We start from the raw sequence: 14347 nt of genomic DNA on the forward strand, positions 1-14347 counted from the left end.
AACCCCTACTACCTTGATCCACTAGCAGCTGAGTTCACTGGGGTTCTCTTACCTCTGCATGGGCAATGGTTACATATTCCAGCTTATTGCTTTAACCACCTTCTTATATGCCTCATCCCCAACTCCAAGCCATCTAACCAGACACTGCTGCACCTTTCAAAATCAAACAGTAACTAGATGTAACATGGCACAGTTTGTTATAAAAGGCTCTATTTTGAACACTAAAGGAGAATTAGTGGGGCTGGTTAAAAAAAAAAAAAAGACCAAATAAAAACCAATTAAGATGCATCTGATTCTGGGAACTTGCCTAGTTTCCTCTTCAAGCAACTACAAATCCCTTTCTACTGCTACTACTGCTCAACAGAACCAAGTATTTAAATACTCAACACAGTATTTTACAAAAATTTCAAGTTGAACTTCATCATGGCTCGTATCTACTACTCCAAATGAGTTAAATCAAGTGAAGCATCCAGGTTTAAAACAACTCCAGTTGTTATATAAATGAGGTTACTTCCTTCAAGTGCTGTTAACTTCTTCCAGTTCTAAGTATTTTATTGTTTTAAGCCACATTTGCTTGGTTTCATGTGTAGTAACATTCCCTTAATACAGAACATAATTAAACACAAAGCTCAGAATTACCTTGTGACTTAAAAATATGGGTTAATCAAGTTCATAGTTTAGACCCAGAAGCAAACTCTCCAAGCAGTACTAATTAGCTATCAAGCAATGGCAGATTTTATATCAGAAAAGTATTCCTCTAGGTATCACATTGCTATGAACAGAAGAATTTGACTGTAACCAAGCTGAAACATTTATTACCACCATTCTACCTCCTACCAACTTCACAGCTAGCTGGCTCAAACATGATTCTTACTCTAACAATTATGTTAATGCCAACACAATAAGGTTCTTTTGAAAGAGGTTTGTACATACTAAGTCACTCCCCGCATACTGTTGCTTAAGTAACTTGACAGATGCCCACAGAAAATGGGTACAACTCTAATTAGAGGCAGCCACACTCAGCTGTTACCATACAAGCCAGGAACAGCAATCTCAAGTATAAAAAAAAAAAAGCAGATACATGTTATTACTCAAAAAGGAAACTTCTTACAAAAGCCTAACTAGCAGTCTAAGCTTGGCAGGAGCATTCAATTGATTTGGCTCTGAAGAACAGTTCTTTAAATGATAAATACAATACTTATTTTTAAATAATATAAAAACTCTTGTGCTCCCTCCCAACAGATAGATGTGTTACAACTTCAGGATAATCAAGGTCCAGGAAAGTTAAAATCTACAGATGTGCAGGTAGAAACTTTAGTCACCTCACTCATAACATAGTTTTGGTCACTAAAAATAAATAACTGGCAGGTTAGCTCTCTGACCAGTCCCAATTAGAGCCATGTTAACTTCCAGAATATGAGGTCTCCAGCTCACAGAACAGGTTGAGGCAGGTAGAAGAGGGAAGCACAAGGGGGAAAACAAACAACAAACTGGTTTCTCCCAAAGCAACATCTGTTAGCTATGCAAATCTTGTTTAACCATGCAAGTTTAAATGTACAACAGGTGTGCAAATATTAGAAGAGATGTCTCCTCTACACCTACAAGTTAATCCACATAAGTCACGTTTCAAGTTACACCACTGCGCAAGTCAGGAGGAACAGTACCAAACCCTGTTAAACAAATGAATTTGGATTCACCTGACTACAGCTGTCTCTTGCCCCGCTGTTTCTAGGGCAGTGCAGAAATCTTTTTGAAAGTATAATCTGCAAAAGGTTTTTTAACTCATTAGCATATTACTAAAGTACCAAGGATTACCTACCAATTTTAATAACAGCCAAATGAAAAGCAGCAAACAGTGCAGTGAGAAACTCAGTAGCAGTTCTCCAGTATAGTTTCTCTCTATTTATTCATAGGTAGCTTTTGCACAACCTCTCCCAGTGTTGCCTTTTTCCCTGTTTCCCAAAAACATTTCAGGAACTCAGGTTTTACTTTACTGACTAATCACTGAAAAGGCAAAGGTTGTCACAAACAGAGGCAGAATAGTTACTTCCTTGAGACACATGTGTGTCCTGACAACATGCAGCTGAACACAGCCTGCACTTTTCCAGTCAGCCATCTAAAGCACTTCCACCCCTTCCTCTAGAATGGCAACTCGGAGATGAACTTCACCTTCAGGATAATCATGATTAAGAAAACAGGACTTCCTTGAGATTCATGGGGTCCCATTTCCACAGATCACAGTACAACACACTGTCCTTCCCTAGACAGCATCCACACAAACCTACTCATGCCACAGTCCACACACTTGAAATACTCACCACGAGCTGAAGAAGGACTATCACTTGACGTCAGTGCTTTTAACACACATCAATTTGCAGGAACAATTACAGTCATTTCATGATTATAAGTCGCACCATTTTGACTAAAATTTTGGTCCGAACCCAGAAGTGCGACTTATAATCAGGTGCGGCTTATATATGGACAAAGAACGAAAAGTTGCTCTTTCAGTGTGGAGGACAGGTGTCTGCTGAGAAAGGCAGGAACTTCTCTTTGAAATGGAGAATGTAAACCCCCTCCCTCCAAATTATTGTAATTTTGAAATCAAGGGCCTCTCAGGCAAAGATACAGGAATTAGGAATAACAGTTCTTTACTAGGGAAATTAAAATAGAAATACAGTACTACAAAGAAACAAACTCCAAACCCTGACAAAGTCAGAGTACAACCTGACACCCTGTCAGGCAGGGTGTTGGTCGCAGTCCCATTAAATGGTGGCTGCATCCTCCTGCAGTGACAGATGTGATTCAGTTGGAGCAGTGCTCCTGTAGAAGGTGCAGTTTCCCTCTGGAGGTCCAGTGGTGATGTGGAGAAATCCAGTTTTTCTCTGGAGTCCAGTGGAGAAAGGGGCTCCCTTAGTGTCCCAAAACCTCTGTTTTTATTTTGGTAAGAAATGTTGGGCTCTTCCCCCTGGCTGGAGCAACTTCCAATGGGATGAAGTAATCTTATCAGTCACACAGTGGGACTCAATGGGCCATTAGCAGAAGATAACTCCCTGGAGAAAGGATGAGTTGTGAAAAGATAAAGAACAATGCCCCGCCTGGTTTCAATGGATGGCCCATTAGCAGAATATCTCCCGTGGAGATAAGGATCACTGCCCCCATCCTCAACAGACAGTAATAGAATAGATACCTTTTATCACACTCTGTATTATAATGTTCAGCTTATAATCAGGTGCGGCTTATGTATGGACAAAGAACGAAAAGTTGCCGACACCCGGAGATGCGGCTTATAATCATGAAATTACTGTACTATGAAAGCCAGGTTGAACCACAACAAAAGGGCTGGGTAATTAAAGTGAATGTTACAGACTTGAACTCTTCTCTAACCAAACAGACTTTGTGTCCATCAGCATGTACAAAAGGTCAGATGCCCAGTATCAGAGAAGGAAAAGAAAAACCCCAGAAAAGCCAAGATCTGCTTGACTGCAGAACTCAAATACTGCCTTTAGTGGAATGGTGTTTGCATGCTAAGGTCCTGTCAGGCACACGACACTCAATAGCAAGACTGACATCAGCATCTGAGGCTCTGCTGAAGCTCTCAAGCACAGAGATAGTACCTCCAGGCAGTCACCATTGCAGCAGGACGCACAGCAGCAAGCTTTACATATTTCAAGAGCTATTAACAGAAAAAAACAACATTCAGTTATTACATTGAGTACAGAGAACACCCATTTATAGGAACATCTCATCAAGCTGCTGCCATGTAGAATACTGAGAAGGCTGTTCTAAGCCCAAATGTCATGATCGAGGTTCTCAGCAGTGCAATCCATATGACAGTGAAAGGTCATCTACCTCCTTGCACATAGGGAAGATGGCGTACTTTCTTGAAACTTGTTAAAGAGACAAAAATCAATTTCACAAGTTCCCAAAAAATACATCAGAAGAACCAGTTACTTAAATGCCTATGGAATTACTGGTTGACTGAAAATTAGGTCCTAAATACCCATTTCTGGTTTTATAACAAGGAGCCTGAACAAATACAACCCCCAACTGAAGGGCCTTGCCCTGTCAGATGAATCCTTGAGACCACAGTTCTTAGAGGAAGACTCCAGCCAGAAAGAATTTCACTGCTCTGTTTATGGTTCTACACTTCTGTCAGCTAAGAAAAGGGCATGTGGTGTTAAACATCCGAGACAGTCCCTGAGCTCAGGGCAGAACAGAAGAAGAGCATGAAAGGAGCAGGACTTGCTTTTGCAAAGTAAAAAGTGCAATGACTTGAATATTGAAAGATTATTGTTTAAAGCTTGCCAGAGCAAGACAAAAAAAACAAGAGTTACCACATCATATCTGTCACCCAGCTCTGGAACAAGCACTGTTCACAGTCCAAATGCCTATTTTATTTCCATCTTTCCCTGCAGTCTGTTACCGTTTCTCCATAATAGCAAAGGCATTTTGTATATACAAGTTCATATATTGTCAAAGGAGGAAATAGGTTGAATGGACATTCTTCTGCTTAGCCACTGAATCATCAAACCCTGAAAGACTTCCCAACAAAGCCAAGCCAAACTGTAGAAGATGAATCTGTTGTCTGAAATTATCCACACAGACAATGAAACTGATTGAGGGTATTCAAATACGTTAGAATTTATTCATTTTAACTTTGACTAAAAACAATTCTAGCAGCTTTCAGCTGAAGAAAACTTATCAGCGAGATAATATCCATCTCAAGCACCTCACCACTTCCCAACATTCCTTATTTCATCATTTATAGTATGGGCTCCCACCAGAAACAACCAAAGGCACCAGTTGGGAAAACTTGTTCTTGCCCTCATTTGTTACAGGTGGAACTGATCACATCTTAGAATCCCTGAGCTCTCTTTCCTCAAATTATATGATTTAGAGGAAAATTATTGTTTCATACAAGTTTAAAAGAACCAGGACATACTAAAATACATTCCACTGATTTCCCTGCACATCAAGTCCCATTAGAACTTGCTTTATGGGGGCCACAATGATTTGCTGCAATAACAAAACAAAACTCTTCAGAAAAACAGTTTACTCAAGCAAAATTTGAGGTCTTGTATATAAATAAAGCAAGGAAAAGAAAAAAAGCAGACAGCTGTCAGCTAAACAGCCAGCCATTAATGTTGAAGCATGTTTTACACAAGGGAAAATCTAAATTAGCACAGACGTTTCAGATCATTCTTACATCATTTTCTAGTCATGCGCATCCCGAGTGTTGCATCCTACATCAACACCTAACAAAAAGGTAAGGGCCTAAGCGCAATACTCAGTGGTTACCATTGCTTGAGCAGGCAAGTAGTGTTATCTACATCCTTGTGCACAAGCTCCATTTCAGGAGCAAGATGATCAGGCTGACAAACCCAGCCTGGCTGAGCTACCTGCGCTTCCTCTGAAGTTGCATCAGCAACAAGCTTATCTTCAATGGCTTCCATTCAGCTCCTATCCTTACACAGACCACTGCAAAGAAAGAAGGACATGAAAATACACTGAACTCCTGTCCACTGAAGCACAATAATACCATTACTTTCTGGTTCATTAGGATCACCTCCTAACCATGTAAGATTTTTTACAACTTCTAACCTGAAGTACCTTATTCCAAACTGCCCTGGTATCAGCAACCCTACTGCCATACATAAGTAGCAAAAGACTGCAACAACTAATGTAATTGATGTTAATTACCAAAGAAAATACTATTTCCACTAGGAAAGTCTTCTACAGTAGGGCAGTCCTAATACAGAGTAGGCACTGCCACAACTGCTTACGCTCAGTTTAACCTGAAAACCAGACCACGTGTCACATTTAATAGAAGCAAGGGCACTTCCGCTTCAAAATCCAGTACCCTGGAGGCTTTTCCTAAAGCATGCAAACAGAAAAGGCCTTTCCATGAGTCCTCTATTCATGAAATCCCTACAAAAAGGGGAACGGATTCCTGGCTGTTTTTCAGTAACAAATACCTTTAACAAAGACTGTTTAGAAACGGTACTAAAAGCTCTGAAGGCATGATATTGTTTCAGCATGCATGCGAGGTCATCACTACAGTAATATACCCGTAGCTTTGCAGTAGCCCTGCTGGCAAGTACAACTCAATAAAAACAGCTGACCTGCACAGTTAACCTCAAAATTCTACTACCTAATAAAGTAAGTTTAGTGCCACATCTAGTTACTGTGCAAACACAGAATAGCCCACACTTAAACACACAGCATTTATATGAAGATGACTGAAAAAAAACCATCAAACAAGTCGCATAATCTAGATAGTTGTCTAAAAGCCAGAGTGCTAGCTTCAGTTTTAAAGCCAATTTTTAACTCTAAATGTCACCACAACTTTAGCAGTGTTTATTTTAGTGACAAGCAGGGGGCTGGCAAAAGAAATTAATATTTAGTCAGTCTTGAGAAAAATGCAATTATCTTCACAACCCACAGAAACTACGTGGAATGCAGTTATTACACTTCTTAAGCTCTACTTAGGTTCACCTGAGATAGTTTCCTGCTCTTCTACCTTCTTCTACAGACCACTACCAGTGAGGGAGATCTAAGAAGAAAAAAAAGGGACCCATTTTAATTCACCTGCTGTGTTGCTACTGCTGATGTGTGAAATTCAGCATGTCACAAACCACTACAACAATTTCAGGATACCAGAGAGCTCAGCATGAAGCAGGTGAAAGAGCACTAGAATTCCCACATCTGTAGGTTTTTTTTTTTCATCTAGACATTTAATCTAAGCAAAATTCAACAATTTAACTGTCCAGGAGTTCCTGCCATAGGAATAGCCCAAGACCAAAGATGCAGCAGCTTCTAATACACTGATACAATATCTGCACACAATACCAGGCATACAATAACAGGTACTTTTAGCGAATTTTAATGGCTAAAAGAATCATTCTATAGCTATACCAAAGCCTTTTTCATTGTGGTAGATTGCAGTATCAGCAGCAGATGCACTGCGTTAAACAAGTTCTTGTTTATTTAAAAAAGTATATTATAATAAGTATTTTTCTTCACTCAATAACACTATCTAAAACTAAAAAGAGTTAGAGGATTAGTTTAACACATTATTAGATTCGTACCATTCAGATTATAATAATACAGCCCTTCTTTGAAGAATTTCAAAATGCTGTTCTGCAGTCAGGCAAGCAATCTGTTCACATGACAACAGAAGAGTATTTCAAATCTAATACAAACAAAATATAACAAATGGCCAGTGCCTGAACTCTACTAAGAATGAACTGAACAGAAACAGAGGCATTTTTACATAAACATGGGTATATTTTAGTGCAAGATGAATGCTGGGCTATACCCCTAAGTGCAGAGAAATTCACCTGCACAGAGCAGACTACAATCCACAATTCCACAGATCATAGAGAACACGACTCAGGTTACAAGGGTCAACACTAATTGGTTAGTGATACCACCAACTCCTGTTTCACAGTGAGAACCTCCCCACACATTCAAAAGGCATTTACACCTCTACATCACAACTGACTTCTACAGTACCAACACAGAAGCCAATAAAGCTATGCACTTGGCTTTGTTTAATACAACACACATGTGTCTACAGTTTTGTTACCAGCAAGCACCATGCAAACACGGATGGGACAGTCTGGGACCACAGAAAAACAGCAGTCTGTTTAACACAGGACTTATGATTCCACTAGAAATCTTGTTACAGTCTTCAGGACTAAATTCCCCCAGCAGTGTTTCTCCCTTATGAGACAAGAAATTGATTCTCACTACTTGAGTTTTAAGCCCCTGTACAGCTTAAAAGTAAACACTGAAGACTTTTTGCTCATTATCTTTTCTATTAGAATTTAATTTTTGCCTGTATGGAAGACAAGTTTGAGGATTTTCTAGATATTTTAATGCAACTTTTTGGGACTTCCCTATGAGATCAATCAACCAAAGTCTGTTTTGATAAGAAACTTCTGAACATGACTTTTGATTCAAGATCCATTAAAAACAAACAAGCTGACATTTGCTCTTCCTGACTGCTGCACTGTCCAACCTCCTGCTCAAGACACAAACAGACTGAACTTGGGGTCCTGATTCAGATTCAAGTCAGATTTGCACCAGGATGCACTACCAGGCCTGGAAGAGAAGAATATTACCTAGAGCAACATTTACAAAGCAACTCCACCATCTTCAAAAATTTGGAGACCATTTCTAATGTCCTTAAAGTTATCTCAGCACATTTGCTCCTCCAGGACTAATAAACCACAAGTCCAACTTCTTCTGCATCAACATTAATATATCTAACAAGTGAGGGGCTCAAGCCACTTAACTAGTGATTTTTAGAAAACGTGCTGGAAGAAATTCCTATTACAGTACTACTATACACTCAGAACAAGCCACTGATGTCAGAGTAGATTCTTATATTGCTGTGAAACATCCAGGAACTGTATTTACATGAAAGCAAAATGTATAGAGCATTCTAACTTCAAGTAAAATATCCAGCCTTCACCAAGGATACATTTAGAAAAGTGTTCATGCCATTACTTCAGTCATCTCAGAAGGATTACACCACATTCAAGCCCCTATCACCACACTCCACCTGCAATCCTTTGGTCTTACAAGGCAGTAGGGAAGCTTGTTTCTTGTCTTCTTGTGGGTTGATCTTGCTGGACACTTGAGAGTCCCTGATCTAGTCTATCATTCCTCTTCTCAGCAGAACAACAGATGGAGAAAATACAGAAGAAGCCTCATGGGTCAAGACAAAGGCAGTTTAATAAAGCAAAGGTTACTTAGATAAGCAAAGGACAAGAAAAAACTTACTCCCTACTTCCCACTGGTAGGCATGCCCAGCCACTTCCCAGGAAACAGAGTGGTTGCTCCAGAGCACAAACATCACAGTGAGTGCCACAAAACTGTGTAGAGTAACTGGAAATTTCCTCAACATAAATATTTTATTTCTTACTGGACTTGAAAGCACAGAAATGCTCTGGTTAAACAGACAAATATTTAAGTCACGTATGCTGGATATGTCAAAACAGGTAGTAGTTAGTCTTTGTAAAAACAAACATTTAATACCTCAGGACAGCTGTGTTGGACAAAGAAATAACATTTATTCATTTTTTACATATTTCAAAGCTTCTAAAATGCTTCAGCTGAAAATAGAACATAGTTTACCCTTTATTAAAAGGTCCAAAGAGTAACACATACATAATGTTTTTTGATCTGAATAGAGCAGGAGTGAAAACAGTTTCTGATGCAGGTAGGTGTTTCTACAGATGTAATCACTATTGCTACAGTATAACAAACAACAGTGACAGACGTATGTATGCACATGTCAAGGGCTAAGCTAAACCTAGCCTGCAACACACAGCACTAAGGTTTGAAATAATCTGTTACTAAGTTCCAAGAACACAAGAGAAGTTGGCCGTTTCTCTGCACCTTCTCATAGCATCATTTACGCCAGAGGGCCTGGGCAAAGAAGTGTTTCTTCTTTCTACATCCTCACGCTTCAAGACTTCTGGAAGTGTTAGTGCCATTCTTGCCATTCACTTAACTCTTGCATAGCACGCCTATGACTCAGAAGTGGGATCAAGAAAATTATCCATTTTTATTAACTTATCCAAAATTAGTTTGTCTTTATGCTCCCACAAATATTGGAATTCACTTTTACCAGTGCTTCTCTACCCACAGAAAGTCAAGCAGTTCAAGATGTTCAGAACATCTTACACAAAAAGCCATATCACTAAGTTGTTCTCCTCCACACTCTGCACTTACATTTCCTGCTGTATTCTGCTTTGTTTTGAGCAAGCTTTTCACACTACTCTTAATTTAGAAAACTTCCTATGAACATTGAAAAATTCCCACTGTTATTCAGAGAATCCTCAATGACTACCAAAAATATGACAGTCAGAACTCATACAATGTAAAACAAGCAGGTTCATTATTATTTTCAGTTTAATTTTCCAGAAGCCCTTACATACAGGTGTTTACTTGCTTACCCAGCACCTTGTTCTGTGGTACACTGATGCTTCCTAGGGACACAAAACACCATCAGTAGAGAGAAATCCAGTGCTGAATGAATTTCTGAAGCTGAACACAGTTAAATAAGAAAGTCTGAAGGCAATAGAGAACTGCAGCTCCTCAAGAGAAACTCCAATACATTTAAGTAGCTAAATAACCAACCACATTTACTCCACACAAGGTCTTCCCTTACTCAGACATTACAAGCTCAGGTCACCTTTGCCTTCAGTCCCACCAGGCTCAGGGAAGAAAGCTAATCCAGAGGATGGAAAGAGTACAGGCAATGTCCATCACTCTTTAAAAGTCAAGGGATCAAAGCTTTCTTACTAAGTAGCAGGAAATCATTTTAAAGTCAACTTAATTTCCAATTGACACTAAAGAGCTAAGATTCCTAACCAGGTAATGAAAGTATCTCTACTTTGCTATTACACTACCTGCACTTAGTCCTATCCCTCACATACCAATATTCCTTATGACTCAAGATTTACCTGTCAAGAAGCAAAGATGCAAAAAGGTATTGAGAAACTTGTACAGCTGTCAAGGGATGGTTTCCAGATGGCAAATTGGACACAGCTGCTCTTCAGGAATAGCACTGTCAGGAACAAGTTCTTGGTAGCAGAGTCACACACTACTTTTCTGTAAGATTTAGCCAGATCAGAACAGAATCCTTCCTAGAAAAACCCAAACTACAGTTTCTACCAACCCTCTATTCCCTGTTTTCCTTCTTAAAGCATGGAAAGCACAAATAGTCTACACAGGAAACCGCTAAACTCATCCCTCAATTAGTCAAGGAAACATAAAGCAAGGAAACTTGCACTGTTGCTACCCACATAGAGTAAGGAAGATACAGAGAAAATGTGTCATTTATACTGCTCCTAAACCATAGACTTTTCCAGACAAGTATACAACAACTCAAAGTTGAGGAGAAAATCACCTATAAATAACTTGCTGTGGTGCTCAGAACATCAGCACCCTTCCAGAGGATATTCTTAGAATTGCCCTTGGTAATACACACTATAAACCAGGTAATGGAAACCATCACTTCAGCAGGATATAAAACTCCTCTCTTTTCATAAAGGTACTCACTGTGTAAACTGTTCTTAGAACAATAACTGAAACATCTGCATTAACAAACAAAGCCTGCTAAACAAAGCTCCTCAGTCATGACAGGAGCCATCTGCTCATCCAGCTAACCTCAGGCAAGTGTGGCAGGCACCACCACAACTTACTCACACTCTGCATCCTTGTTTCAGTCCATGTTATTTCTGTTTCCAAATTGCAACAACACAGCATTAATCATACCACCAGAAGTACCAACACACACACACTCCTGCATTAAAGGTGCCAAACAGAAAAGAAAATTTAAAACTCTGGTCTTCAATTAAAAGACACAAGTGGACCATAGCTTTTCACACATAGAGATGGCCAGCTTGTAGTTTCTGTAGTCGTTCTTGTCCTGTGTCTTTCTCTTTTCTTCCTTCCTATTTTACACATATTTTATATACTTAGCCTAGTTGTTCTTTCAAGTGAATGCTACTTTTTAAGGAGACCTTTCATAGAGTTTACTGGATTCCACTCAAAACTCTCACTAAATTTTCACGGGTATCCAGAAACACTGTTTCTTGTATACAGAAACACTTATGTAGGTCCCGTTATTTTAAAATTCAGTGCCCTTCTGAAGCGAATACCTCTTTGTGCATCTTGCCCACGCAGCTCCACCAGCTCCCTGCTCTCACTACTGTCGAGGGAAGCAGCTCATCACTTGCTGCTGCTGGACTCGCCCGTGCACTGACCAGATGCTGGTACCCACCGCAGACAACAAAACCACCCGTCTCGGCAGACACGCGTTTTATTGTGTAGAAACCCGGCGTGGCCAGGGCCGAGAGCCAAGGGACAGGGACCCGAGCCCTCCCAGCCCACGGCTGCGGGGTGTGCGGCTGCCGCCTGCAAAGGCAGAAGCGGGGACTGCTCCGTACCTGACCCAGTTGTCGCGGAACTTGCTCTGCTGGGGCTGGTTCAAGTAAATGGTGCGGGCTGGTGCCTCGTCCAGATCCGCCGCGGACGTGGCTCCGGACATCTCATCATCCGCCTTCTTATAGCCCGAGGTGGAACAGACAGGTCCTGCAAGGAGAGCGCGGAGGGCAGGCGGTCAGCGCGGGGCCGCGCCCAGCGGAGCCGGGCCGGCAGCTCCCGGCGGGGAAGGGCCGCGGGTGGGCGGCGGCTGCGAGCGCGCCCTGCCCGCTGTTTACCGCGGCGGCGGCTGTAAATAAATAATGCGTGTCCGGGGAGGGGGCGGCGGGGCCGGCCGCAGCCAGCTGGCGGCGGGGACAGCGCGGGCCCCGCGCCCCCCGCCCCGCGGCGATGGGCCGGGCCCCGCCCCGGAGCGCCGCCCCCGCTCCCGCCTATGCCAGCGCCGCTCCCGCCGGGAACAGCCGGGAGGCCCCCCCGCCCCCCGTATCCCTCCAGCCTCCTAGGCTCCGTGGGAGGGGGGCAGCCAGCGGCCCCCGCACCGCCGCGGGGCTCCGGCTCCCCTCGGCTCCGTCCTGGGCGCTGCCCGCCCGCGCGCAGCTCATCCCGAGCGGCCGAGCCCGAACCCGCGCCCAGGGAGCAGCGCAGCATCCCCGCCAGAGCTCTCTCCCGAGATCCCCCCCGGGGAAACCGAGCTGCCTTTCCCCGCCCCGGGCACCGTACGGGGGCTAAGGCCGGGCGGCTGGGAGTCTGTCCCTTCCCTAAGGCTCAGAATGAATTGATTATAAAAGACTGTCTTGCTTTACACGTGCAACTTCAAAGCTTTGATTTTAAGCGGCAGAATCGTGAAGTAACTTTCATTTCCCACTGGTCTGGAGTGAATTGAGATCTATAAGCATTGTTTACTTTTACATTAAAAAAAACGCAAGAAGATAAGCAAAAGGAGCTAGCTATTTCCTCTGTCAAGACTCAAAACGCTACCGAAGTTGTTGAGACAGATTCATCACTTTTCCCTTCCCTCCTGAGCCATGGAGATACTTTAATTTAGTTGAGCTGTAAATATATTAGATAAGAATCTATCAGTTTATTAAATAAGCCATGGATTTACAAGCTAGCACAGGTAGTTCTAGACAAGAGTATGACAACTTGTTTCATAAGAATGTAGTGAAGATGTTATGTTAGCGTTACTTGAGAGCTTCATTCAAAGGCTAACAGAGGCAATAAACTGTCCTGTGAAGCTGTAAAGCAGTAAACGTACTGTAAAGCCAAATCTATTTCCGATTTCTGTATGAAGCTAAGATGATACTGCAACAAACTGATCTGATCAGATAGTACATAAGGACTCCTGCAATGAATGGGAGAGGCCCCTGAAATTACATCCTCCTTAACTAAAGTTTGAGGGAAAATTGTCAGTCCTATACATATCGAACACCTAAATACTTGAACTGTGTGAAAACTTGTCCTGTTTAACAGAATACACTTTTAAGCTAACATCCTACTCACCCCAGACCTTCACGAGGTTTGGGTCTCTATAGCCAGTGCGAACAGGCTCGGTACTCTCCAAGCGTCAGCCACTGGAGGGCAACGTTACCCATTGCTCGCACTCCACGGTCATGCACACAACCTTTGCGGGGCCCATAAAGCCGATGTTATTAACACACCGATGTGCTTTCAACAGCACCGCCTCTTGCCCAAGGCAAGAGTTGCACACTGAAGTTATACTTTGGAGGCATTAAGCTGACTTGCACGTTCGAGGCTAATTGATTCTCTTTCATTTCTGTTGATACCAATTCAGACAGCAAAAATATGCCAGCTTAATCATTTTTACTTTGTGAAAAGAGACAAATTCAGAAAGTGAAATATGAAGACTATCCACTATGCAAGGCTATGCCATTATGATACTATATTAAGTTACTCATCCTGAAGAAGCTTGCCATGACACAGAAGACCACTCAGCAAGGCTATTTTCCCCTTCAGAAAAACAGAACTAAATGCACTACTGGATATTTGTTGTCCTTTCCCATTGATTTCATGTTGTGTAACTGCAAAGGAGATCAAACAACAATACTCTTAAGAGCATTAAGTGCAAGGAAGCAGCTTTCATCAGTTTTCCTAATCAAGTGCCAAAACAGAAGTCAATTATTCTAGAACAAACATGCTGTAAAAATTGTTGGTTTTTTGCAGAGACCTTATTTATTTGGGGTTTTCTACATAACATCCTCTGATGATGGAAATCCTCCTGCTGACTAGCTCTCCTTGCTGCAAAGTATTATGAAGCTGTCCCACAACTTTAAGGATTACCCAAGTCAATACAGCTGATAAAGTTCAGAGGTATTTAGGTTTAATTAACGTACTATCCTTTTGGCTGCTCTCTTCAAGACAAATTGTC

At 41.7% G+C, this 14347-nt stretch overlaps 1 protein-coding gene across 2 annotated transcripts in view; it reads right to left on the bottom strand.

The window, feature by feature from the left end:
• ATP8A2 (ATPase phospholipid transporting 8A2) overlaps positions 1-14347 on the bottom strand; it is a 338953-nt gene that overhangs the window by 288931 nt on the left and 35675 nt on the right. For both annotated transcript variants that reach the window (XM_033051234.1, XM_033051235.1), the window contains one exon: positions 11967-12111. In XM_033051234.1, the coding sequence (XP_032907125.1) occupies positions 11967-12111 (145 nt within the window). The remainder of the gene's footprint in view (positions 1-11966; positions 12112-14347) is intronic.

This window comes from Catharus ustulatus, chromosome 2 (assembly GCF_009819885.2).
Source record: "Catharus ustulatus isolate bCatUst1 chromosome 2, bCatUst1.pri.v2, whole genome shotgun sequence".
NCBI classification, from domain to species: domain Eukaryota; kingdom Metazoa; phylum Chordata; class Aves; order Passeriformes; family Turdidae; genus Catharus; species Catharus ustulatus.